Below are 27,835 nucleotides of genomic sequence, written 5' to 3' on the forward strand. Positions count from 1 at the left end.
GAGAAATTGGGGGAAAAGGGTTTAAGAAACTTGGAAGAATCAACAATGTCAGATATTTCACGGGATCTGGCAAAGGAAGTGCTCATTAGGGTTCCATTGACATCTCTAAGAGCAGTGAGATTGACTTGCAAAAACTGGAACGAAGTATCCAAAGATGGGAGCTTTATAAAGAAGCATATCGACGAAGCAAAGAAGAAGCAAGTGATGAATGAGTTTGAGATGATCATAATGATGAATTGTAAAATTTATCTAATGAGTGTCGATCTACACAGCAATGTCGATCCATCAATTACGCTTAAAGGTACACTTTTTAGCCTGAAGGATGATGCAAATCATCATCAGGTCGATGATATAGTTAGAGTCTTTAACTGCGGGTGTACTCTTATGCATCACCAGATACCTCAAGTCTAGCCTTGTGGTTTGGAATCCTTACTTTGGGGAAACAAGGTGGATCCAACCCAGAGATCGTTACCACTATTGGGACAATTACGCACTCAGGTATGACGAGAAGAAGAAGAAATACAAAATCTTGAGGTTTGTGGCTAATTCTAACGCCTATAGGGTAGAGGAACGAATATGTGAGTTTGAACTCTATAGTTTTGAGTCTGATTCATGGAAGGTTGTTTTTGATGTCACTCCTGAGTGGGAAATAGAGTTTAATCGCCGTGGCTTGTCTGTTAAGGGTAATACTTACTGGTATGCTACTGAAAGAAGAGGACTAGATGTTAATTTGTTGATTTGTTTTGATTTCACAACAGAGAAATTTGGACCGCGTTTGCCTCTGTCTTTTAACGCTTCCGTAGATATTGTTACTCTCTCTAATGTTGGGGAAGAGCAGTTTGCGGTCTTGTTTCAGAACTTTGATACATTGAGGATGGAGATTTGGGTTACGAGTAAGGTTGAGCCTACTGAGATCTCGTGGAACAAGTTGTTCTTAGCGGTTGATATGACACCATTCATTGGTTTTGAGTATGTGACAAACGATGGGAGTTTCTTCATTGACCTGAAGAAGAATGTTGCAGTTGTTTTTTATGAAGATTTTGATGCGTCTTACACTCGCGGCATTGCTTACATCATTGGGAACAATTGATACTTCGAAAAAGTAGCAGACCTGAGTTGTTACCCACTTGTCTCTTCTTATTTTCCAAGCACAGTGCAATTAGGCAGCTAACCTTATTATTATCAACTGACTCTGATGCTCACGGCATTGCTTACATCATTAGGAAGAAAGAGTACTTCAAAAAAGTGTTTCTTGGTGTAGTTGTAGACACGAGTTGTTACCCCCTTGTGTGTTCTTATGTTCCAAGCTCAGTGCAATTCAAGTGGCTAACCTAATTAGTATTGTTAACTACTGTATTATTCCTTTCATCTTCGATTGTATAAATCTGACCATTGTTATATCTGTAATCTGGAATCTCAACATGACCTCTAGTTTCTTTCTTCTTGAATTGGGTTTCATGATGTAAGCAATGTCGCGAGCATCTTGCACTCAATTCGTCCTTCACATGTTGTGGAGTCACTGCCTCAGAAATTGAGAAACAATAAATGAATTGATCTTCTCACCTTATAACGTACTTCTTTGGATTTATATCACGTACACTCACAATACTTTTAGCCTAATTGCAAAAAATTGAGACCCTAATTGGCTTTGTTTCTACTAGCAGCTTTTCTTATTATTATTTTTTTTCTTTAAAGTATGAGTAACACTACAAGAAAACACTGATTTTCCGACTACGATCGGCGACTATATTCGTAATCGTTAAATTTAGCGACTAATTAACCACTAATGCATGACTGCTTTATGACTATTCCTATATAGTTACTCTTTAGTCGCTATTTAGCAACAAAATATTTTAGTCGCTATTTTAGACGCTAAATGGCGACAAAATAAGAATAGTCATAAATTTGGCGACTATTTTGCGACAATTTCGACGGGTTGCAAAAGTTTGTCGCAAAATAGTCGCTAAATTAGCGACTAAATGGTAGTTGCTTGTGTAGTCGTTAATTTGGCAACTATTTTGCGACATTTTCGGCGGATCGCAAAATATAGTCGCAAAATAGTCGCTAAAAGTTGGTTTAAAACACGTTTTTAGGATTCCGGAGTAGGTGTACTTATATTTGGTGACTACGTAATATAGTCACTTTTTAGTCGCTAAATATCTCTATATAAACTGAGCTCATCAATTGTTTTTCTCACTCGCAGAAACACAAAGCAACACAAAAAAAAAAAGAGATCATAGAGATTTATAAAAATGTCAGGAAGTTACAATTATAGTAATTTCTGAGAGTGGATGTAGAAGAGGATCGATGAGGTGACTGGAAATTTTACAGAAGAGTTCAGAGCCGGGATGGAGCAGTTCATGCAATTTACAAATAGCAAGCCTTTTGCACAAGAAAACGGGGGTAAGTTTTTTTGCCCTTGTAGTAGGTGCAAAAACGGGAAGCGTTTTCTAGGGACTAGAATTTGGAATCATCTTTTTAGTTATGGGTTTATGCCAGATTATTATGTTTGGTATAAGCATGGGAAGAAATTAATATGGATATAGGAACGAGTACTGTTGATCCAACATTTATTAGTGGGAGTGAGGAAGTGGGTTAGCAGAAGATAGATACGTGAATATGGTGAATGATGCATTTCCTTCTAATGTGGGTTTTGATGATAACTATCAATGGGATGGGGGTTATCAGAGTGTAGAAGAACCAGTACTTAACCATTCAAAAAAATTCTATGACTTGTTAGAAAGTGCAAAAAATCCAATATATGATGGTTGTCGTGAAGGTCAGTCACAATTATCTTTAGCTGCTAGAGTTATACAAAATAAGGCAGATTATAATATGAGTGAAAAGTTAGTGGATTAAGTATGTGAAATGTTGAGTGATTATTTACCAGAGGAAAACCAGGCTACGGGTTCTCATTACGAGATAGAGAAATTGATGTGCAATTTAGGACTCCCATATCATACAATTGATGTTTGTATAAACTATTGTATGTTATTCTAATAGGATGAAAAAAAGGAAGAAAAATGTTTGTTTTGTAATGCACCAAGATGGAAGCCTAAGAATGACCGACGCAGAACCAAAGTACCATATAGTCGTATGTGGTACTTACCTATTGGTGATAGACTGAAGAGAATGTATCAGAGTCACAAGACTGCAGCAGCAATGCGATGGCATGCCGAGCACCAAGCAAAGGTGGGAGAAATGAGTCATCTGTCTGATGCAGCGGAGTGGAAGTATTTTCAAGAACAAAATCCTCAATTTGCTGAAGAACCCTGTAACGTGTATTTGGGATTGTGTACTGATGGGTTCAATCCATTTGGGATGTCTCGTCACCATTTATTATGGCCAGTGATATTGAAGCCATATAATCTACCCCCTGGTATGTGCATGGATGATGAGTACTTGTTTCTTACAATTCTGAATTCTGGTCCAAACCATCCACGAGCTAGTCTTGATGTCTTTCTCCAACCTCTTATTGATGAGTTAAAAGAGTTGTGGTCTACTGGAGTCGATGCATGTGTCCTTGGGCCAAAATTTCAACCTAAAAGCTGTGCTGATGTGGACGATAAGCGACTTTACTGTGTATGGCATGCTATCTGGATGGACAACACATGGTAAATTGTCTTGTCAAGTTTGCATGGAAGATATAAAGTCTTTTTATCTACCGAATGGAAGGAATACATGTTGGTTTGATTGTCATCGGAGATTTCTTCCTCCTGATCATCCTCTAAGGAGGAATAAAAAAGACTTCCTAAAGGGAAAAGATGCTACAAGAGAGTATCCACCAGAGTCCTTGACCGGTGAGCAAGTTTATTCTGAGCGGTTGAATTCTATAAATCCTCCAAGAACCAAGGACGTCGGTGGAAATGGTCATGAAAGGAAGATGCATGGATATGGAAAGCACCATAACTGGCACAAGGAAAGCATTTTATGGTCGCTACCGTACTGGAAGGACCTTAATCTCTGACATAATATTGATGTGATGCATATAGAGAAGAATTTTTTGGACAACATCATGTACACTCTTATGCGTGTGAAAGGTAAATCAAAAGATTCCGTCATGTCAAGGTTGGATATAGCAAAGTTCTGTTCTCGGCCACAATTACATCTTGATAGTAGGGGTAAAGCACATTTCCCGCCCTATACATTGACAGACGAAGCCAAAACAAGCTTATTAAAATGTGTGAAATACTCGGTTAAATTCCCAGATGGCTATTCAGCAGACTTAGCTAGTTGTGTTGATATGAAAAATGGAAAGTTTTCAGGCATGAAGAGCCATGACTGCCATGTTTCATGGAGCGGTTACTTCCATTTATCTTTGCAGAACTCCTTGACCGAAATGTCCACATTGCGTTATCAGGTATATTAATTAATTATTTAAATTTCTATATATATATGAAGTGAGTAATTGTATTTCCGTAATTAATGTGATGAAGTTTGAATAAATATAATATTGTAGGGGTTGGAGCATTTTTCCGGGACTTATGCTCGAGAACTTTGCAAACAAATCGACTTCAAATTCTAAAACGGAACATTGTTTTAATCCTCTGCAATTTGGAAAAGATATTTCCACCATCCTTTTTTGATGTGATGGAGCACCTGCCTATACATCTTCCCTACGAAGCTGAATTGGGAGGTCCTGTCCAATATAGGTGGATGTATCCTTTTGAAAGGTTTTTCAAAAAATTGAAAGGAAAATCAAAGAACAAAAGATATGCGGCTGGATCAATTGTTGAATCATATATCAATGACGAGATTACTTATTTCTCTGAGCACTACTTTGCTGCGAACATACGAACAAAATCAAGGTGAGCAATTAAGAGTAAATATTTTTAATGTGATATTTAATTTAATAGTCATAATAATTACTTTTTAATTATTTGGTCAGATTAACAAGATTTGATGAAGGTGAAGCGTTTGAATATCATGTCTCTGGAGTATCCTCTATAGACCGTCCAAGTGGAGAAATGAATGAAATATGGCTTTCAAGTGATGACTATCGTTGCGCACACGCATATGTTTTACGGAATTGTGACTATTTTCAGCCAATTGAGAGGTATATAATTAGTCACATATCACAAATTAGTTACATCTTAAGATATCTAATTCCACTATATTTTCTCATATACATTTTTGATCTTATCTTTCTATATAGTATGTTCGAGGATTATATTTCGGCAAAATATCCAGGACTTACCGAGAAAGAACTCTCCGCGAAAAGAGATGACGAATATCATTCTTGGGTTAAAGAATATGTATGTTAAACCATATTTCGTGATATACATATTGTAGTTATTTTTATTATTTAACATAACAAGACTTATATATATGCAGGTTAGTTATTGGAACGCCTCAAATCCATTTCCTACTTTGGTTCAAGAGATTGTGCATGGACCTTTGAACAAGGCTAAAACATGGCCAATGTATTTTACAAGAGGTTATTTGTTTCATACTGAGAACCACGGTGCTGGACGAAAGATATGTAATTATGGAGTCTCTGTTAAAGGTGAAAATTATGCGAATGCATCTGACGCTGCAGATTTCTACGGAACAATAACTGATATCATAGAACTTGAGTATGAGGGGATGCTTGGTTTGAAGATCACACTATTTAAGTGCAAGTGGTATGACCCTGTAATTGGTAGAGACACTCGGAGAAGTAATGGTGGCGTTGTAGACGTTCTTTCATCCAAAAAGTATAATAAAAATGAACCATTTATTCTAGGTATGTATATAAATGGCCCAATAATTATTTATTGTCATTATCACATTTATATATAATATGTGTAACTTTTACACGTTGATTGCAAAACAAAATCTCAAGCCTCACAGGTTTGTTATATTTCGTGCCCATACATAAAGAAACCGAAGCATTTATGGCTCAATGTTCTAAAAGTGAATCTAAGGGGAAGCATTGATGGAGAACCGAGTCTTTTGCAAACAGAAAATGATGATGATGTATTGATGACCACAATTGAAGATGTCATAGTAGACAATTTGGAAAGGGGAGATCCAATAAACATTAACTACGATGTTGCAGACGCGGAACCTGAAGATGAATTTATGTGTAATTTATCGTCTTCGAAAGATGATGAAGAAGACGACAAAGAACCCTGAAGATTATAATGGTGCTTTAAGATATGTTAATTAAATTATGTACTTTAATAAACGTAATTGTTTATTTTTACTTTTTAATAAAAATTAAAAAACTTGTGTTCTCTAGTTATTTAAATTTATTTCCTTAAAGCACCACATATTGAATCATAACTTTTTTTGAGTAATAAAAAAACAAATAAAATTTTACAACTGGCGGTACTTGAACCCAGGTCTAGGTATGTTTAGTAACCATACATAACCATCTGATCCATCTTCTCTTTTGTGATTATAATCAAAACGTGTTGTTTATAATATGTAAATCATTTGTTATATTTTGGACAAAGAAATTTGGGCCAAAAATCAACTCGGGCCCATAAACAATTCGATCCAAATGCGATTTATCGTATTTTCTTCTTCTCTTTGATACTCAGAGAAACCCTAAATCATTTTCTTCTTCGATCAATCTGCAGCCAACCTTTCTTCTCTTCGATCAATCTTCGCTGTTCTCTTCGATCAATCTTCCTTTCTTCTCTTCGATCCATCTTCCTTTCTTCTCTTCGATCCTTCTTTCTTCGTCTCCGATCCACCTTCCTAAACAATTTTTTTTTTCTTTCTTCGTCTTCGATCCATCTTCCTCGATCGTCGAATCCTGTCTCATGGCGTCGAATCCTGTAATTAAAACCAAAAAGAGAAAGGTTGCACCCAACCTTTCTCAGAGAGCCGAACCCTCTAACCCACCTGCAGCCGCCGGACGAAGAAACAACCCTCTTCCACCTTAGTACACTTTCACGCCGATGGCTCGAATTCCTCCGTCGTTCACGCCCCAACAGATACAACGAGTTATCCCCTAAAATTTCCGGAACTTCCCACCGCCACAGACGCTTTTCCAGGACTCCGTCAATCGCCTTCCTGATCCGCGTATTTCAACAACGGAGGTTCAGAACAATACTCCGAATGAACCGGAGGATCATCTGCTGTCTCCACCGCATCACTCCCATGGTCAATCTCGACAACCATCTTCTCAAGGTAACAATTACGATGCTGAGCCTCAACTCCAGGATGACACTATGCAATCTCTTACTGCTTTGCTTACGATGCCTGGCCGTGAGAAGTTTACGACTGTTCTCTCTCTCATACCGTTTCTGAATACAACTTGGTAATGTTTGTGGCTTTGGTTTGTTTTAATTCTCGTTTGTAGCAAATTAGTAATATTTGTGGCTTTGGTTTTTTTTAACTCTCGTCTGTAGCAATTGGTTTGACAACTTGGTAATGTTTGTAGCAAATTGGTAATGTTTGTAGCAAATTGGTAATGTGTGTCTTTGGTTCGACAATATGTTTGTCTTAGGTATAAGATAACTTGGTAATGTTTGTTTTGGTTCGACAATATGTTTGGTACTTGTTTATCTTTGATTCTCGTTGCTTCTATTGGTTGGTCAATCTCGTTTATTTAATTCGATTGTGCATGAAAGTATTGCATAGTTAAGTATTGCATATTTATAGAATCTCTTTGGCATTTTTTACATGTGTATGTGAAACCATTGATGCAACATGTGTAGGTGAAACCATTGAATCTCTTTGGCATTGTTAACTGATTTTTTTTTTCTGTTTGCTTTCTAACTGATCAAACTAACTATCATTGTTTACATGTGTGTGTGGAGGTTTGATCGAGACAAAAAGGCCAACTTGTTCGGAAGATTACCAAGATTTTTACAAACAAATTCGATGGTCCATATTATACTTGGACTTGTGTGCCTCCCAATAGAAAAGAGAGATACTTCATGGAGTTTGCGGTAAGTTATGTTCTCTATAACATGTTTTCTACTTTTGTTTATTGCTTGTTTTCACTTACATAATTCTTTATCTCTTTGTTATGTAGAAAACTCACATCTGGGATCCATTGATAACAAGTGTCGTTCAAGAACATTTCAACAGCATTTGTAACCGCCGGATGAAGGGCATGGTTAGCGATGCAAGAACGGCTCGAATAAAACCTTCATGGATTGAAGGTGAACTCTGGAAAGAAATGGTTGCTAATTGGGATACTGAAGAACAACAGCAAAGGAGTACCACCTATTCCAAATGTCGTATGTCTGACCGTAATGGTCTCGATCCTCACATCCACTTATCAGGCCCTAAGTCATATAGGGAAATCCAAGATGATCTGGTACTAAGTTATTTCTACTTTGTTAGTTACATTTATCAACATTTCTATTTTATCTGGTACTAACCATTCTTTAATTTCTAACATCGTAGGAAGAGGAGTTGGGAAGAGAGGTCAGTATGGGTGAAGTTTTTTTCAAAACACATACAAAGCCGGATGGTTCTTATGTTGATGGCAAGGCAGAGAAAATCCATCAAGCTTATCAGCAGAAGTTGCAAGAGAAGATGACTGAGCTCGAGGCAGATTCAACTATTTCAGATGGTACTTCACACCGTCGGGATCTCACCAATGATGAATGTACTGCCATCTTTCTTGAGGTAAAGTAGCATTTCTACTCGATCATGCATTTGTTTTGCTCTTCCCTTACTGTTTTTCTTTTTCTAAAAACAGTGCACTGAGAAAGATTCACGAGGAACTCATGGTGTTGGAAGCCTCAAAGATACTCTTGGCATAGGAAAGGGCAATCAACCATCACAAACCGAAGCCTTTCTTACATTGCAAGAACAACTGAAGGAAGCCCAACGTCAGATTGAAGTTCAAGCTGAAATTCAGGCAACTCTCAAAGCTGAAGCTGCTGCTCGAGAAAAAGAGACTGCTCTCCTTGTGGCTGAGCAAAAGCACGAGATCAAAGAGTTTACAATGATGGCAAAGTTTATGCGCTACACTAATCCAGCCTACCTGGAGTTTATAGCCTCTCAATCAGCTAAGAAGGACAATCTTCCATCAACAACTCCATGATCAACTCTATTATTTCTTAACTCATGAACTAAGTTCACTTCTTCAGTTTGTATGTGTCATAAACTTTTTCTTTCTTTGCTTTTGGTTTGATTTCTACTTTGTACTTGTGTATGTTCTGCTTTCACAATTATGGTTATGTTTATAATGATTTTTCATTAGATTTTTTCCTTTAATAAAATAGTATTAAAATCAGAATTACATTCAGAATTACAAAACAATAAAAACCAGTTAATTTCATTATTTTGTAAAACAAAGTAATCGTCATTTTGACGGCAAATTGCCATTAAATAGAAGGTAAATAGTAGTTAAATAAGACGATTGATTTCAGACTAAAGTCTTGCAAGTTTTTTATTCATGTAAAAAGTCGCAACTATGTCGCAGATTAATCGCTAAATATAACGACTATTTAGCGACTATTACCACAGTGTTCGTTGGACTGTTTTCTTGTAGTGTAATCCCGACGAGAGAAAACTGAATCCAAGGAAGAGGAACAAGAAAATTCACGAATTTGTTCTGGTCGTGCCGGCATTGAGTCTCGCTGAAAGTTTTAACGTGGATGAAACCAAACCATCCGTAAAGAAGCCGCAACTGCGGCAACACTTATTGTTGATGCTGCTAAAGAAGCCGCTGGGAAGAGGGATCAAACTGTGAGTGGAAAAGGTGCCTTTGATGTGGCTCCCAAAAATAGGATTATAGTCGGACGACCACGTGTCCCAGAACGTCTGGATCTACAACCATCGCTTCTACCATGGACAAAGAGCCAATTAAAAAGGCTTAAAAGAAAGGGTCGACGCAGTTGACCAACATTTAATGCGGCTGATGTTGATGTTGATATCGGTCACAATTAAAGATTTTAGTTCGGTAGGAAAGGATGTCGAATCTCTCTTTATAACTTGGTGCCCGAGCACAATAATTCAGCCTACAACAATAGACGAGATGAATTTAGGTGAATAAAGGAAAAAGGAAGACGAGCTTAGAGCTTGTCGACTCAAGTGTACATCCGTTGTCTCTGTACCGTTTTAGCTCCTTTCCTACAGATCCCTTTTACGAACGGCGTATATCCGTATTTATAGGAAGTCGTGTCGGTTCGTCACTTAAAAGGACCAAAATACCCTTCTTTCTTTTTAAGTGATCATTTGGGTCTTAGAAGATTCCTTCTTGACTGGGCCTTGTATGGGGAGGGGAATCCATCCCTAACAGCTGAGGAAAGATTTGGTGGCACGATGGCTGCTTCTTCCCGTGGTGGAGGGTCTGGTTCAGGCACTGGAGGGCTAGGGATTGATCTGAATGTTGATCAAATGGAGGAGGACGAAGGAGGGAGTGCATCTGGTGTTACTCCAAAGTTTGATTTTAACAGGTCACCACCCAAGAAGACGGAAACGAGGGTGATAAAGGCAAGTGAAAAGCATTCTGAGAGCTTGCTGAAAATTACAATTTTCAATTTTCTTGTTTGATTTCAATAATGTGCATGTGCGCATGCAAATACTCTTCCTTCGTAACATTGTTTTCTTCCGTTTGTTTCTTTGAAGTACACAATCTATGCTATTGTTGTTTCATAATTTATGTTTTAGAGACTATTTAGATATTTAGATATTCTTTGAAGTACACAATCTATGTTAAGTACGTTGTTTAGACATCGTTAATCCTTTGCACGGTAACATATATACAATGATCGCTTTGCAGTTTTTAAGCGATAACAATATGCTTAAAGGTGTTAAATCCAAATATTATATTTTAATTTGGTTTTAGTTTGGCGTATTGCACGTATATAACCTACACGTAATAATTTTAGAATGGTAAAGACATCTCGTCCCATCCCGTCGTCTTGTCCTGTCATGTCCTATTTCATCTCGTCCCTACGCGTAAAAAAATTTATGTCCCATAACTGTTCTCTTTTAAATAATTAACTATTAGACAATTTTGGGTAAAACAATAAATTTTAAGCTTTTCTAACATTTTTTGACATATAATTTATTTCCTTCTATAATAGAAGATTTGTTCATATTAAATAAATTAAAAAGCAACTTATCAATATTCAATTTTTCATAAATATATAGTAATACAATATAGTCAACCAATTGTAATATTGAATTTTACAGTTTTAAATACTTATTATAGGGTAATTACTATTTAGAAATACAAATATATATTGAAATTTCTTTGCTTCTTTTTTGTTTTTTAAAAATGAATTTTTTTATAATTTTTCTTAAACAACAAATGTAATCCATGAAATAGTTTATTTTCATAAATATATCTTATTTTATTGATGATTACAAAATATATTAGTTACATAAGATCTTTTAAAAGATATTTCTTGCATATCTTGTGTTTTAGAGAGTATACAAATAAGTTGATTTTAGATATATTTTATATATCCATTAAAATAAATTTGAATTGATTTTTATTAATTTCACATATCTTATATATTAATTAACTTTAATTATTAAGGCTAAAATGAATATTTTACTATTTAAAAATACCTTTAAAGTAATTTGATTTTTTTTTTTCAAAATTAAACTGGATTTATTTATTTGTTAGTAAATCTGTGAGGAAAAATATGCACAAATATTAACTGTAATTTCCTTTTTTATTTTTTTTTTTCGTTTTTTCCTAAAATATTTATAAAGAATCGGAAATTTAGATTTGATTTAGTATGTATTTAAATGTTTTCCTTATTTGATTATGGTGTATAAACATCTATTTTGGAAGTTTTATATTGTTTATTTTGTAATTTTATGTATGAGATATGGTTATGTTTGTTGTTTGTTTTTATTTTAATTTTTGAGCATGTTTGGTGAAAGTGTGTTAATATGACCCGTGCTTAGGTAAGATTTTATTTTTAACTGCACAACAAGATCCCGGAAATCACGATTAAATGTGATAAGTTGCCAAAATTTTATTACCTTTTATGTCTAACAATATCTATTTTGTAACAATACATGAAATACTAAAGATTTTATTTTGTAAATTGTATAAATTATTGGAATATTCTTTTTCAGAAGATTCTTTGGGATATTCTAAAGTGTATATTGACTAATTTATCTATAACCTTTTTTGGTAACCAATCTATATTTAATCTATAACCTATTTTGTAACCAATTTATAAATATTATATAGTCTATACAAAAAAGTTGTGCACTTCCATTTTATTATTTAGGGAATATAACCATGCATGATCTATGGATAAGAACAATAAAAATTGATAGGGGTATGCAACTATTAAGGTCCGAAGAGGATACGATGATGTTGTTTGCTTGATCTGTTTTGACTTTACAACAGAGAGATTTGGGCCGCGCCTGCCTCTACCTTTTAACACTTGTTATAGTGATCATATCGTTACTCTCTCTAGTGCTGGGGAAGATCAGTTAGCGGTCTTGTTGCAGGACGGTTTGACAGCGAGGACGGAGATTTGGGTGATGAGTAAGATTGAGCCTACAGAGGTCTCGTGGAACCGACATTCTGACAAACGATGGGAGTCTTTAGCGGTTGATATTAGACAACTCATTGGTACCGACATTCAGACAAACGAGGGGAGTTTCTTCATTGACGTGAAGAAGAATGTTGCAGTTGTTTTGGATAGAGGTGCGTCTTCTTGCGCCCGCTGCATTGCTTACGTCATTGTGAACGAAGGATACTTCGACAAAGTGGATCTCGGCGAATCTGCAGACCCGAATTGTTGCCACCCCCTCGTCTGTTCTTATGTCCCGAGCACAGTGCAAATCAGGAAGCTCTAACCTGCTGATTATTATTAACTACTGTTTTCTTTCCTGACCATTGTTATCAGTTATCTGGAATCTCAACTCTCATGTGGCTCTTCCAGTCAAATGCATCTTTGGGAGATTTCTCTAGCGTTTACTAGATAGCTCAAAAGATAGAGAGAGAGAGAAATAACTATGTTTGGACGTTGAAAACATGAAAACTATTTTCAATGAAACTTAATTTGGATTCAGCAAAGAAACCCCAAGGCCAATTACACATACATTACATATTCCGTATCAACTCAAGACATTACATGATTCTCATAGAAACCACAAACACTTCACAACAACTACTAATCCACACCTCTTTTCAGTTTTTACTTCTGCATCAAAAAGACAAGAAGTTGATACAAACAAACATGACCAATGGGCCAGAAGCAGTTTCGCTACATCAGAAAGGCTTACTAAGCTTTCTTCTGTGAAGCTGCAGATCTAATGGCGGTTTTTGCAAGCGTCGAAGGCTTGAGAACACTCTTAGGGTTAATAGCCTTTCTGATTTTGAAAGCAGCCCAAGCTGTGCCAAACGCATATCCTGCTGCATCAAGCCCTTCGTTTGTCGCCTCAGCCGCTTTACCTCCATACCTACAATATTCATCAAACCAAAATTTTACACTTTTCTCTTAAAACACTTCCATATCCAAATAATCAAGAGTTCCAAATCTCGAATACTCAGATGTTACTTACTTGTGATCAACGAGTTCGGTTGTGACAGTGGAAGAGGTTGACATTACATTCCTCCCAGCTACTTCAACAGCATCACATACCTTATCTATCAAAACATAACCAACAGTCTTAAATAATCATGAATGTGGCCACATAAAGTCGGGTTAAGTACATTATATGATATAAAGATTAGTGGACTTACTGAATCCGTCAAGAGATGCAAGGATGACTTCTCCAGGAAGAAGGCTAAAGAATTTCTTTCCTACTTTGGTGTTGGCCACTGAACTTGTGAAGAATCCAGAAACTTTAAGGACTCCAGAGAGAACGCTGTTTGCCACATTCTCTGTCATTTTGGTCATCTGCTTCACTCTGCATAGGCAAAAAACATAATGAGACACCAATACACATAACTTTGAGCCGGAATAATGACATTTAACAAGAGTATATGTCATGTGTGGAACACAGATCGCCTCAGCTTTCCAATTATACTCATCCAGACCAGGACACTCAAGAACAAATCAAGACATACTATTTAAAGACAGTTCACACAAGTTTCTATCTATCTAGACATTTTCCTAAAATAGAAATCACAAAAAGCATGTCATACACATACCTCCTGATTCTTTTCAAAGTGTCAGGATGAACTTCACTCTCCTTCTCAGCCTTTGACAACCTCCGTTTCATGAAACCATTACCCCAAATAAGCCTATCCATAGTCACATCACCACACCAAAGAATCCCTTTAATCAAATGACCAGAGCCAGTCGCAATCAGCTTCGCCGCCTTCCCACTATAATCCTCAACATTGGGAGCTAACGTCGTCCAATACGCCGAACATTGCCTCTCCACAATCTCTTTCCTCTCTCCAGTAAGCTCAACCGGAGACGTCTCTCTCGCCACCGTCACATCCAAAACCATCTCCCCTGCTTCTTTCGCTTCCTCTGAGACTTGCTGAACCGTGAAACAGCTGTAATCCTCCAAGATCTTCTCAAGATCAACCAGCAAATGCTCTTGACCTTTCGAAGCAATCGTGAGTCCGTAGTTCAACATCTCGTCAGAGTTCTTCTTACCTCCAACATCTCCGTCTTCTTCATCGCTTGTAGGTCGGAGCGTGAAGAAGTAATGAGACTCATCGACCTTGACCGAGTTCTCATCTTTAGTCAACGGCCATTGGATCTCACCGGCGACACTAGCGAGCACAGCGACAACGTTATCTCCTTGAACAATACGGATGATCGAGAGATCTCCGCACGCGAGCTCGACGCTGTAAGATTTGTCGATCAGGTGAAGAATCGCGCCGGAGATTTTCAAAATTACTTCCTCCGTCGCAGCGGGAGGAGCGGAGACGGAGGAGGGATTATTAGTCTCCGGTTGCTCAGGGAAGAGGTTACGAGCGAGATCGTTCATATCGAGAGAAGGATAGAGATTATTAGTGGAAGAGGATGAGGAGCTAGGGTTAAGAGGAGGAGCTTCGGGATTCGATGTGTCAACGGCAGGGTAAAGAGATGAAGCTTGCTTGTCGCCGGAGGAAGCCATTGTCGCCGGAGATTTTCAAAATCGGAGAAGATGATTAAAGAAGAGAAGACTTGGTTTGGTTAAGATATTTTATTTGAAGGAAGGAAGGAAAGGGACAGAGTAAAGCTTAAAGAAGTAAATGTGTCTCTGTCAATGATGGTGAAGACGTGGAGGTTGCGCGTATGTAACGCGTGTACCCGGTCTAAGCCGGTTCGGTTTATAACTTAACCTTGTCGACATCTTTTTCCCGCGTTGTTACACGGTTTAGTTTTCTGATGTCGGTCAATTGTGACTCGAGTCCATTTGTCTCGGAAATTGCATTTTTACTCATAAAGACTAAAGAGTGTACTGTTACTAATTTTATATTTTTCGATTTCTCAACAAAAAAATATCATTCTAGATTTAATTATTCTTTCACAAAAAATCTCGTTTTGTACTATTTTCTATGCGGATTTTTGAACTAAATCTTTCTTATTACTACTTACTTTAGCTTATTATTAAAAAAGAAAAATTTATTTAATGCATTTACAAGAGATAGAAGAGAAATTTAAATAGTTTTTGTAGATTTTGTAAGATGTGTTGGGAACTTGGAATGATAAAATTTGTAGAACATAGTAATTATACAGTTGCGCTAAAATAACTAAATTTTAATATTTATTTTAAACAATTCTAAATGAAATGACTTTTTTTTTTTTTGAAAATTTAGTTATCATCTTCCTTATTTTTTTTTTGCTGTAAACCTATCATTTTAAACAAATTTTTAATTCAAAAATAAAAATATATATTTAATTACTTCGTTTGTAACTGAAGTTGCCAAATGCCTATCCTGGTGGTTGATTTCCACCTTTTCAACAGCTCAAAATTAGCTCCAGCCACCTATTCTTTCCACTGACTCCAACCATTTATTCCAAACACCTCCTCCAACCGCCTTAATAATTGGTAACCGATTGAGCATTTCGTTTCCAAAAGACGCATTTAAGTGCTTCCAATCAGAGCTAATGTGGAAGATTTCAACTCACCTTACCAATTATGCACCTAGATAAATTATATCTCAATGGATTTTCAAATTGACCCAATAAGCATTATGTTTTGTTAATAGTTTTGGTTTTAACAATTTTAATTTGTTTTATAAAAAAATAATGAAAACACAATTTCTTTTAAGCGATAGATTCACTAGAAAGAACTTATAATTAGCCCAATTGTGAGACTAGATTACAATTATTTGTTTACATATTTTAGTCATCACAACCACTAAAAATTACGATTTTATAATTTAATGGTTTAATATTTTTTCATTTTATAAAATAAAATCTCTTCTTCCATATTTTTACTATTTAATCAAATTAGTTTTTAATATTTATAATTTAATATCATTTCACTAATCAACGTTATAATGCTACCAATCAAGATAAATACTCAACCATTCTCTTTTACCACACTATCTTTTCAATCTGCTATTTTTAACTATTATCTTTATAACCGCTCATAATTTTCTAACCGCCTCGTTTAGACGTGGTCAGAGTCGTGCCTCAGTAGAAACAAAAGAAACTTTGGCCTACAGCCTCTTTAAAAAAAAAAAAAAATCGAAGAGCTTTAGTTTTACTTAAGCCCTTAATGTTTACTACAAACCTCGTAGTTTCTAATTGTTAGGCTCACATAATATAGCCATGTTCGATTTAAAGAATAAGTCAATAGATTAATAAACTGAATAAATATTATAAAATTAGGGTAAACATTCTTTTTCTGCATGCGGTTTTCTAAATTAATCACACGAAACAGAATGATCCTCATCTCTCTCCTCTCTCATTTGAGTTGAGTGTTGTTACTCTTTTTATACTTGAATTCTATAGAAGCACCTGTTTAATGATTGATTTTGAGAGTTTGGTTAATGATTTTCTAGGGAAGAAAAAAATCAGTTTATACTTTTTTTTTTGTTTTTAAAGTTTGTTGTTTCTTTTGTTATGACTGGTATTTACCGTTCTTGACATTAACTTTTTTATGAATCGGAACAAATTATTTAACCGCCTCCCGCCACAGTTTATGTCCGCACGGCTCACCAATCAGATCCATTGTTATTACGACTTACTAAATAGCACGACAAGATGATCGGTTTGGTTAGAGACAGATGCCATGTTTCTAGAATTTAGGTTGTTTTCTATACCTCGTGGAGTATATAACCCAATAAGGAACATTTCAAGTTTTCTCTCTCGATCAATATGTCCTTTTGTCGAATTCTTCAACACTTCTGTTCCAAACAGCTAATCATTTCATAAGTCACAATATACGAACAAACTATAAAGACGTAACTGAATCTGAAAGGTTCTAAAGTTTGGTGGGTACACAATATTAGTTACTGAATCTGAAAGGTTCTAAAGTTTACTGATTTAAAGTTTGGCAGCCACGTTAATTTGTCGTCTTGGTCTAGAGACTAGAGAGAAGGCTTTGTTGTATTTAAACTGTGTTATGGACTTCTTCTTCTCCACCGAATAACACACAAAGGAGAAACAATATGAGTAAGAGTAATCATCATCAAACTGTGAGATACTTCTTCTCTTATTATATAACTCATTGTGTTATCTTCATTATATCAAAAGTTATTATATAGTCTCTTTATCTTTCAATTTTGATTTGTGTTATCATCTTCATCAACGCAGGTGTTAAAGCAAATGGAGCCATGGTGTGAACTTAAAGATAAAGTGGTTCTTGTGACAGGAGCTTCCTCTGGTATAGGAAGAGAGATATGTCTTGATCTAAGCAAAGCTGGCTGTAAGATTATCGTAGCAGCTCGTCGTGTCGATCGTCTCGAATCTCTCTGCGTTGAAATCAACAGCTTCAATAAGAGCGGAACCCAAGCTGCAGCTCTTGAGCTAGACGTTTCATCTGACGCAGACACCATTCAAAAGGCGGTTAAGAAAGCTGGGGAAATCTTTGGAAAGATCGATGCGTTGGTAAACAATGCCGGGTTTAGAGGCAATGTCAAATCGAGTTTGGATTTGTCAGAAGACGAGTGGGACAAAGTCTTCAAGACCAACTTAACCGGAACTTGGTTAGTCTCCAAATACGTATGCATGTTAATGCGCGACGCTAAACACGGTGGTTCGGTGATAAGCATCTCATCAATTTCTGGACTCCACCGCAGTATTGTGCCTGGCGGATTGGCGTATGCTTGTTCTAAAGGTGGTGTTGACACCATGACAAGGATGATGGCTCTTGAGTTAGGTGTTTACAAGATCAGAGTGAACTCGATTGCACCGGGGCTTTTCAAGTCAGAGATCACACAAGGTCTTATGGAGAAAGAATGGCTCAAGACCGTGACCGAGCGGACTGTCCTGTTAAAGGTGCAACAAACCGTGGATCCGGGGATTACTTCTCTCGTTCGCTATCTCATTCATGACTCTTCTCAATATATATCAGGGAATACATACATTGTTGAATCTCGGGGTTCATTGCGGTCTGCCAATTTTTTCATCTCTCTAAAAATCTGAACCCCAAATATTATGTGTTTTATTTAATGCAATAATAAATTAATACAATACATATTCACATTTACTTAAAAAAAAAAAGAAAAACAATATAACATTAACATGGTTAGATTTGGATAATCTGAATCAGAGCTCATCGTATTTGAATTCCTTTGTGCTCCACTTGTACTGGAAGTCTCTTGTTGACCCAAGCAATGTAACCATGTTAATGAGGAGTTGCTTATAAAAAACAATATAACATTAACGTGGTTACATTTGGATAATTTGAATCAGAGCTCATCGTATTTGAGTTGCTTGTGCTCCACTTTTACTGGTAGTCTCTTGTTGACCCAAGCAATGTAACCACCGTCCATGTTTTTTACAGTCTTGAAGCCCTGTCACATGATCAAACAACCCCATGAACTATCATCAATAAACTCAGACAAATACAAAGAATAAACGTTTATAGAGTGACCTAGATATTTTTATTCACGTCACAAGTAAAAAAAAGACCAAGAAGGTACGTTAAGATCTTGAATATTTTGATACTTACGGAAGAAACAAGAACTTTGGTAGCATACAATGATCTAACTCCAGATTTACAACCCTGCAAAAGAAGATGAAAACAACAGATTCAAGTATCAGAACCAGTGAATTGAGTAAAAAAAATTATGCTTCCATATGATCAGGACAAGACTCATCAGTTTATTACCACGACGAGATGATCGGTTTGGTTGCAGAAAGATGAAACATGTTCCAAGAAATTAGGGTTAATATCTTGACCTTGTGGAGTATATAACCAGTAAGGAACATTGAAGACTTTCTCTGAATCAACATGGCCTTTTTCAAATTCTTCAACAGTTCTGTTTCAAAAAGCTCTCACAGTTCAGAAAATATCGAACAAACAATAGAGACGTGATTGAATCTGAACGGAGTATTTTTTTTTTACCTGACATCAAGAAAAGTGTAGCCAGAAAGAATAAGATTATAGGCTTGGCTCACATCGATAGTAATATTATTAGCTTCTGGTTCTGAGCTTGATGAAGTCGTGCGACAAAGATGAATAGAAACAATGAAAAGAAGAAGAAATGATCTTATAACGTGTAAAGAAACCATTTTAATTGCTGATTTATTGTTTCGGAGAGATAGAATAAGATTACAAGAATCAGTTTCGGAGAAATGATCTTATTCGTGTTTAAATCAAGGTACAATTAAAGCCGCCGTTGGATTCTGAGTACTCTGTTTTCTTTTTGGCCGCAGAGGTGTATACCGCTACCACCGTTGGATTCATTACCTGTTGTATTACATTTTGTTTTGTTTAAACCTTAAATGGAGATTATTTGACTCGGGTCACTTTTGTGAATTTTTTTTATAAACAATGTTCTTTAGGACTGGTTGACCAAACCACTCGTATATATTGAATCTCACTGACAGAGAAAGGGAAAATATTTTTTTTTGTTAAATCAATATACTATATGCACATATGCAAAAATATATATATATATATATATATATTTAGTAATTAATTACTTGTTTACTTGCAAAAAGGTATAGAAAAAATGATATTTTTGCAAATGTCTCTTTAAATTTTTTTTATGTAAACCATAAATATTTTTGTAATTAATAACTCAATAATGTAGATTTTTATGCTGTAAATATATAACTAATATTCCAAAATAATGATGCAAAGAAATTGTATATTTGGTGATTGAAAAAAAAAATAAAAAAACTCTTTCACGTTTTAACATCGTGGAAAGAAAACACTAGCTAATTTTCTGCCTTCAACAAATGTGGATTCAAGAGCATTGTCTTAGTATGAGTCTATGAGATGATCTTGTAGATATTTTGCACACAAATAAAAGAAAGATCTTGCAGAAAATTCTTTGATTAGTGGACATTAATTTCAGTTCGCTACCCCTGAAGTTTTTATTAAGTCTTGATTAGTAGACATTATAGGCCATGAATGTTTAAGAGATTATAGGTAGTTTTTAGATTATAGATTTTAGTTTTTAGATTTTAGATTTCTGTTTTTGGTTTTTGGATTTTGCAAAATAAAATTAAAAACAAATTAAAAATTAAAAAAATTGTTTCTTAGAGGAAATCTTAAAAACCATTGAAGGGGGATTTTGGATTTTGTTAAGAAATTAATAAAATCTTTAAGAATCTAGATTCCCTATTTTTCTTTTAGGGAAACCACTTTTTATAAAATCTTGAATGATTAAATAATTGATTTTTGGAAAATCTAAAACCAAAAACCATTTGAAAAAAAACACATCCATTCAAGGCCTAGTATTATCTCCTAAGAATAATAAAATCACGGCTTGATTTAGGGACGACACTTCCCAAGTCGAGAATCAAGTAGAGAATGATAAGTGTTGTAGTAAAAACTAATCGTTATTGTCCGATCCCAGTTCAAAGATTCATCTTTTCTAATGACCCTCATATCTTCTCACTTAGTCCGTAAATCCATCTATATCTGATGGCCGATTTATTACGTTTGAGAGATTTTAAAGACTTTTTATCGTCTCTACAAATTACCACATGATCTTTCTCTGTGTTTTGTTCTCACTCGCACAGTTCCGACAGTCACTTCCCGAAAGGTCACTTATCCTGAGATTACTCCAGCATAAGCACACTTAACTATGAATTTCTCTCAGAACCCTTGACCGAAAAAGATAAGTTCACTTTGGTGATATAGTTGGTCAAATCAATTCTTTTAAACCTCTCCGCAAGTCTCTAAAATCAGGGTGTCACAATTCACCCCCACTAACAAATCACAATGTCCTCATTGCGCACCAAGACCGTCACCTCGACGGTGTGAGCCCACTCGACTCCACACTCGTCTGGTTTCGGCTATGATACCACTTGTAATGCCCCGACTGCCACCTCTTAGTGGGTGCCATGTCCAATCCGAGTCCATGGACCCACCTTCCTTAATGGGCCTCACGTCCTCTCATTATGCCCGTGAGCCCATCCATATCCGACGACCGGTTTGCTACGTCTGAGAGGTTTTAAAGACTTGTTACCGTCCCTACAAATCACCACATGATCTTTCGCTGTGTTTTGTCCTCACTCGCACAGTTCCGACAGTCACTTTCCGGAAGGTCACCCATCCTGAGACTACTCCAGCATAAGCAGCTTAAATGTGGAGTTCTCTCAGGAACCTTGACCGAGAAGATAAGTGCACTTTGGTGACATAGGTGGCCAAATCAATTCTTTTAACCTCTCTGCAAGTCTCTGAAACCGGGGTGTCACACTCACGCTCTAGAGTGGCCTTACACTCACAGTCGAATGGCCCCTTGAACTTGAGTAACTTGGTGCTATCCCAAGTTACTACTTCCGAGAACGAACCCAATTACTTGATGCTAGCCCAAGTTCAGCTTCCCCTTGACGACACTGAGAGCGAAGCTCATCAATACGATGATGACCACTCTGAATTTGGCGGCTTCAGCTTTGCCACCCGAAAGGTACCCTTTTTGTTGTTTTTTTTCCTTACCTTCCAAAATTTTAGATAGTTTTTAGGGTTAAAAGTTGATTACTAGCTTCCGCATGTGCAAATTATTCTTCTTATTCTTCTCCTTTTTTTCTTTTCATCAGAAATATAATTAGGTCTACAGCTCTATTGCTTGATTTGTGTTATGTGATGATTATGTTAAGGTGAATAGAATCATAGATTTGAGCTATATTAATTTGGGTCAAAGCTAACATCTGAATCTTGTTGTAGGACCTACGAGGTCATGTTCTTTTGTCTGTTCGTTGCAAGGATGCTTATGGTCACCATCCTCCAACGGCTTTCATGTTTAAACCAATGCAGCACTCTTCGTTGTGGTCAACCTGTCAAGAAGTTACTGAGATCAATTTTTGCATCTAACAGTTAGGATTCCCTTGTGTTACAGATTGACATGGACACTATTGAAGTCAGTAACATAAATAGGCAATTTCTATTCCATCCTTCTCATGTGGGGCAGTCCAATGCTAAGGTAAATTTTTCTTGAGCTAAGTCCAAGGGAATCCAGTTCATAAGAGAATTCATGTGACCATATAGACTCAAAGTTGTTAACCAAAGTTGTTTGTGTTTGTTAAATCCAGTTTAGGAGGTATATGTAAACAATCTTCTTTCTTCTCTAGTTCAGCTGATTTCTCTTTGATGGTGTCGTTCATCAACCTGAGCTCATTCTCCCGCTTCAAATTCCTTATGAGATGCTTCCATCAGCTCAGTTTCCTTTCTCCTTGTCTCGGTCTCTACAGTTTGCTTCAGGTCAAAATCTTTAACTTTCATCTCAAAAGTCAAAAGCAAAAGACTTCTCATATGGGGAAAGCAAATCAACCTCATTTCCTCTTGCTTCAAGCTTAGCCATTAACCCTTGATGTTTCTGCATTTTCCTCAAATACCTCCAATATATACTTTCTTATTTTTAGTAGTATGATGTATTCTTATTTTTAATAATATTTTTAGTTTATTTTGTAATACAGTTTTTTTTTATATCATGGTTTCATTTTAATAAGTAATATTTTTATTTTTAATATCAATTCATTCTAAAAAAACAAAACGTTATTCATAACTTAGATATATTTAAAAAATAAGTAACAAAAATAAATTTATTATTATTATTATTATTAAAAATAATATATATATAATGCTGTATAAATACATATTGTCTAAATACCTAAATATTATATAAATACAGTCATATATTAGTCATCAATTTTTCAATAAATTTGGTGACTACATTACGACTATTTTACGTAATCATAACAATAGTCGTAGCCTAGTCGCTTTTTGGTGACTAATTTTGCGACTAATAGTGCAGTCATTAATTTCTAGTTTTCATGTAGTGATTCAAGGAGACAAAGATGAAACCTAGGGAGGATGGCTCAAGTCTAGTAGAACGAAATTTCACATTCAAATGACAATAAACACAGATTTGGTTAACAATCACAAAAGTGTGTCACAACAACATGCTTATATGGATATATCTTTCTGTATTGGAATTTCACTTGGTCTCATTCCTTTTCCCTATGATTCCAGTCTGAGGTATTTGCAGGGGCATTTGCACTATTAGCAGCAGGGGCAGTGATCCTTACACTAAACGTGCTTCTCCTGGTAAAACACCACTGCTCTTTCTCTCTATCTCTTGTATGAGATTTACAAACCGGATTTAGATACCAAACATGAAAAATATTTAGTCTCTTCTATTATTTTAACTGAAAAAAAGAAGGTAAAACATGACAAAAAGATAAAGTGAAAGGTTTAAAAGATTCTCTGTTTTCTTCTATAATATAAATAAAATTTTCTATTTAGGTATAATATAATTGACAAACATAAAACAATGAGGGTCTTAAATTCTTTTCAAAATAAAAGATCGGAAGCGAATGTTTATTTTTTTTGTACATAGCCATGGCTCTGCTTGTATCCCGTGCAGATGTCTTTTTTGGTTTCATACTTATATACAGCTGTATCGTGTCATGAACAGGGTGGACATATAATCTTCTTCCAAAGCCTGAGTCTTCTAGGTCAATGTCTATTTCCCGTAGACGTTGGAGCGGTGATCTGTATGTTGAAAGACAATGTGATACTGAAAATGGTACTTGTATCTGTAACACTTGCCTAGAGCTCTTGGGTTGCGTACCCGTTCATGAGCTCGACTGTTAACCCGAGAAGAAAAGCACTCGCTCTATACCCCGTTTTTCTCATATATGTGTCAGTCGGTTTCCTCATAATCGCCATTAACTGAATCCAATTTTGAAGAAAAAGGAACTCATCACGGGTATCTTCTGGAATCAGCTTGGATAGAAATTTTTCATAGATACAACATAACATGTTAAATTTGGGTTTATCTTGGGTTTCTAACTAAAAACCAATTGGCAATCAGTAGATTGGCTTTAACCCTTTATATATTAATGATAGTCTCTTTAAACATCAGATGTGGGACTTGGATTGTATCCCAACAATCTCCCCTTCAAACCAAGGACCACATATGGGATTTTAACACGCCCGCTCGAGATGATAACTCCATCTCGAACCGATCCCACTTGGATCGATAATAAACTCCTTCTTGGGCCCCATTACTCGGGTTAACAAGAGGCATGTCCGTATCCACTTTTTTAGGTCCACCAGGATTTTAACCTTGGGCTCTGATACCATGTTAAATTTAGGTTTATCTTGGGCTTCTAACTAAAAATCAATTGACAATTAGTAGATTGGCCCTAACCCTTTATATATTAATAATAGTCATTTTAAACATTAAATGTGGGACTTGGATTATATCCCAACATAACATACCAACAATTGTGAGTTCTAAATTCTAATGGTCATATGTATAAACATGTTCTTTAATTTGACCCTTTTTGTTTTGGCTAAAGAAATCCTCATTTGTATGTGCCTCGCTCTCTCTGTTATTAAACTTACATTTATCTTTTTGGACATGGATACATCGAAAAAAAAATAAAACTAGAACGAACGAAAAAAAAAAAAGGTCGGTGCCGTATTGATATCACCAAACTGCACTCGCCACCCAAGAAAGCGCAACAGCCAAAACGCGCAATGATAACGCAACTGATGCTGTACCGGACGCGTCGGAAACGCTAACTGCCATCGGTTGCATACTCGGTGATGCACCCTTCTTCACTCTAAAAACATACGTAGCATGATTTACAATTTACTAATCATAAATTAAATATTTTTAAGTTAAAGTTTTGAGTTACAATGTATTATGGTTGATTTATAGTTATAATTTTGAGTTTTATATCCTTTTGTAAAATTGCTAACTCAAAAAGATAACGGAAAATCTCATGTGTTAATTAAAGTCTTTTTGTTAATTGATTATTAAAATTGCATTTAATGTAAATCACACCAAAAAAAACAAACACCAATTTTCCCTAAGATTAACATATTAAAAAATTCACTTCCTTATTTGAAAATTCAAAAAGTGATGGCGTAAATTCAAAAAAAATCACTTCCGATTTAATTTCCTTGTTTCGTAAATTTAATAATAACACAAATATTAAACTGAAGAAGGTGAAGGACAAAAAGTGATGACGTAATCAGCACCGGAGCAAGTAAAGGTGCTTGTACCGTCGTCGTAAGCGTAACTATAAGCCGTCGGACAAGCATTCTTAAAAAAAACAGCGTACTCGCTAGGCTTACACGTGTCCGGCGTTCCAAACGCGCCGCTACAGCAAAACTCCGGCGTTCCAAACGCCTCACAAGCGCTCTTGCACGCCACACTTGTCGTTCCAGCTGCTTCAACCGTTACTTTAAGCTGCTCCGGACACACACCGTTGAGATCCGCCGCGCAGCCTGCGGCGTTGCACTTACCGACTCCGATGGCTCCGCCGTTAGGGACGATTGTCATTGGTAAGTTGTAACCGTCCACGAGGCTGACATCGTAGAAATCGAGATTTTCGGCGCCGTTGAGTGTGAATTCGGCTAACGTAGCTGGAGGGATTGCTCCGGCGCCGGAACACTCGATTTGGGACGAGCCGCAGTCGCCGGTGACGCAAGTGAATCTCCCGGTGGTTTCGTTTTGGTTGCAGAGTGTGCGTCCCCATATGCGGCCGGACCAAGCGGCGGGTATGGAGATGAGTCGTGACTCGGAAGAGCTGAGTTGGAAACCGGTGGTAAGTAATGGAGCGGTGCCGGCGCCAGAGAGAAGTCCCGGCCAGACGGTGTAGTTGCACTGGTTAACGATGGTGAAAGTGGTGGAGGAACCACCATTGATGAGAAACAGAATCACAAGGAGAAGGGAAGAGACTTTAGCCAAACCCATTGTTCCGATGATATGTTTTTGTATTGTAAGATCTAAAGGAGAAGTTGGAGATTATATTTATAAGAGAATTTGGGGATTTGTGTAATGGAAAGTTCCATAAAAATAAATTTGGACTACTATATGATGAGTCGGCACATTGCAGATTCATTGATTATTTCCTTTATTTCAGCATTAAAACTTGAATAATGGAAACTGCGAATTAAGTTTTTTTATTTATTTCATTAATTCTCCCTTTTATTTTTTATTTTACGATCAAACCCCGTATATTAAGTTATCGGAGATGACTTTCTTCGAAAGAGAGACAATTAGGTACCAACGAACTTACATGGAAAAAACAGAAACCTCGTGCTCTTGCACATTTCGCAAGTTTATCGACACGGATATTATCCTCTCGGGAAATATATCTAATACTAAAATTAGCAAATCTATCTCTGAAATGAATAAAATCCTTCAATTCTGATGAAAAGGTCGGCCAATCCTCGATATTAGACGTCATCCTTAGGAGGTCTGAACAATCCGTAGTAAAAAGGACTTTATCCAAGTCCGACGCTAATAAGCACTCCATAGCCCAAATAAGGGTATCTAACTCTGCATGTAATGGGGATAAGCTTCTGCGCGATCCTTTTAGCCCCATGTGCAGGATTCTATCACCGATAGACGCAATCCAGCCATGCCCACTCCTATCCACCTCTGTATGCCAAGATCCATCTATAAAGCATACAAGGGATTCTTGAGGAATTGGGATCGAAGGTATGCATGCTTCTACTACCGCTGGTGCTAAGTCTCTGTTATTTGCTCTTCTCCAAACTTCTTCTTCTTGGATAGCTTTCTCCAGTGTATCTTGCGGAGATTCAGAGATATTTTCAAACACTTTCTTATTTCTTGCCTTCCAAATGTACCACATCATCCACGGGAACATTCTCAAGTTTTGATCAGTTGCACCAGAGTCTCTACCACGCCCATATAGAAAATCGAGGTTGCTATATAGGGAAGATGAAGAGAACACCATAGGATGGGAAGGGATTGTCGATAAAGCCCATACTTAACGTGCTGGGGGGCATTCAAATAGCATATGGTTTATAATTTCCTCCTCCGCTCCACATTTAGGACAATCTTTATCTCTACCAATATGGCGATAATGCAGTTGCCAAGCACCAGTCACACATTAATTCCCCCTTTTAACAATTTAACATTTTCGTTTTTATGCTATTTGTTGATGATCTTGCTAAATTAAAAACTAGAAATTTAGACAAGGTTTAGAGGAAGAAAAAGGTCTCTTTTGTTTGATAGGGAAAAAAAAAGTTATGTTTCACTTTTTGCTTATTGTGTAGGTTAATCGTATGGGATGTGTTGGGGTTGGGTCAAGGATGTCTTTAGGTATGTTATGACTCACATGTTTATTTATTGCTATATATCAATCTAAATTCATACTTTAGTTGTAGGTTCTTTCAATCTAAGGTAGGACGATCAATTCGATATAACAGCAGACGTGGGATTCCAATGCTAAATCAGGAAGAGTCATCACAAATGCAATAAGCACTACAAGATTTTCCTAAAAAAAGATCTAAGGAGACTGAAGATAAAATTTGCCCACAATAGTACAAAGAGATCAGTCAAGTTTTAGCAATCTTGGTATACAGACAGAAGTGAGCATAACAGATTACAGACTAAGAT

The 27,835-nt window shown here is 36.4% G+C and overlaps 2 protein-coding genes and 4 pseudogenes across 4 annotated transcripts; 3 read left to right on the plus strand and 3 right to left on the minus strand.

Annotated features, from left to right (window-relative positions):
• Positions 1 to 45: 45 nt before the first annotated feature.
• On the plus strand, positions 46 to 1,335 carry LOC104709985 (F-box protein At5g42460-like; annotated as a pseudogene).
• An 8,883-nt stretch (positions 1,336 to 10,218) lies between these two features.
• On the plus strand, positions 10,219 to 12,729 carry LOC104709968 (F-box protein At2g17830 pseudogene; annotated as a pseudogene).
• A 188-nt stretch (positions 12,730 to 12,917) lies between these two features.
• On the minus strand, positions 12,918 to 15,089 carry LOC104699748 (protein EARLY-RESPONSIVE TO DEHYDRATION 7, chloroplastic-like). The gene is made up of 4 exons (XM_087461075.1): positions 14,030 to 15,089; positions 13,619 to 13,785; positions 13,438 to 13,522; positions 12,918 to 13,335 (listed from the first exon to the last, which is right to left on the minus strand). Exons 1-4 carry the CDS (start codon positions 14,950 to 14,952, stop codon positions 13,158 to 13,160), a joined length of 1,353 nt encoding a protein of 450 aa, XP_087317201.1. The 5' UTR covers positions 14,953 to 15,089; the 3' UTR covers positions 12,918 to 13,157.
• Positions 15,090 to 17,418: 2,329 nt separating this feature from the next.
• LOC104699728 (uncharacterized) lies at positions 17,419 to 18,500 on the plus strand (annotated as a pseudogene). The gene is made up of 2 exons (XR_015563663.1): positions 17,419 to 17,467; positions 17,586 to 18,500. The product of XR_015563663.1 is annotated as an uncharacterized LOC104699728 (transcript).
• LOC104699738 (rhodanese-like domain-containing protein 17) lies at positions 18,414 to 19,566 on the minus strand. Its single transcript, XM_010415081.3, has 4 exons — positions 19,342 to 19,566; positions 19,105 to 19,255; positions 18,946 to 18,999; positions 18,414 to 18,787 (listed from the first exon to the last, which is right to left on the minus strand). Exons 1-4 carry the CDS (start codon positions 19,506 to 19,508, stop codon positions 18,683 to 18,685), a joined length of 477 nt encoding a protein of 158 aa, XP_010413383.1. The 5' UTR covers positions 19,509 to 19,566; the 3' UTR covers positions 18,414 to 18,682.
• A 5,759-nt stretch (positions 19,567 to 25,325) lies between these two features.
• On the minus strand, positions 25,326 to 26,230 carry LOC104699720 (thaumatin-like protein 1 pseudogene; annotated as a pseudogene). The gene has a single exon (XR_015563664.1). The product of XR_015563664.1 is annotated as a thaumatin-like protein 1 pseudogene (transcript).
• Between the last annotated feature and the right edge of the window lie 1,605 nt (positions 26,231 to 27,835).

This window comes from Camelina sativa, chromosome 1, assembly GCF_030686135.1.
Source record: "Camelina sativa cultivar CO46 ecotype springtype chromosome 1, ASM3068613v1".
Classification (NCBI taxonomy): Eukaryota; Viridiplantae; Streptophyta; class Magnoliopsida; order Brassicales; family Brassicaceae; genus Camelina; species Camelina sativa.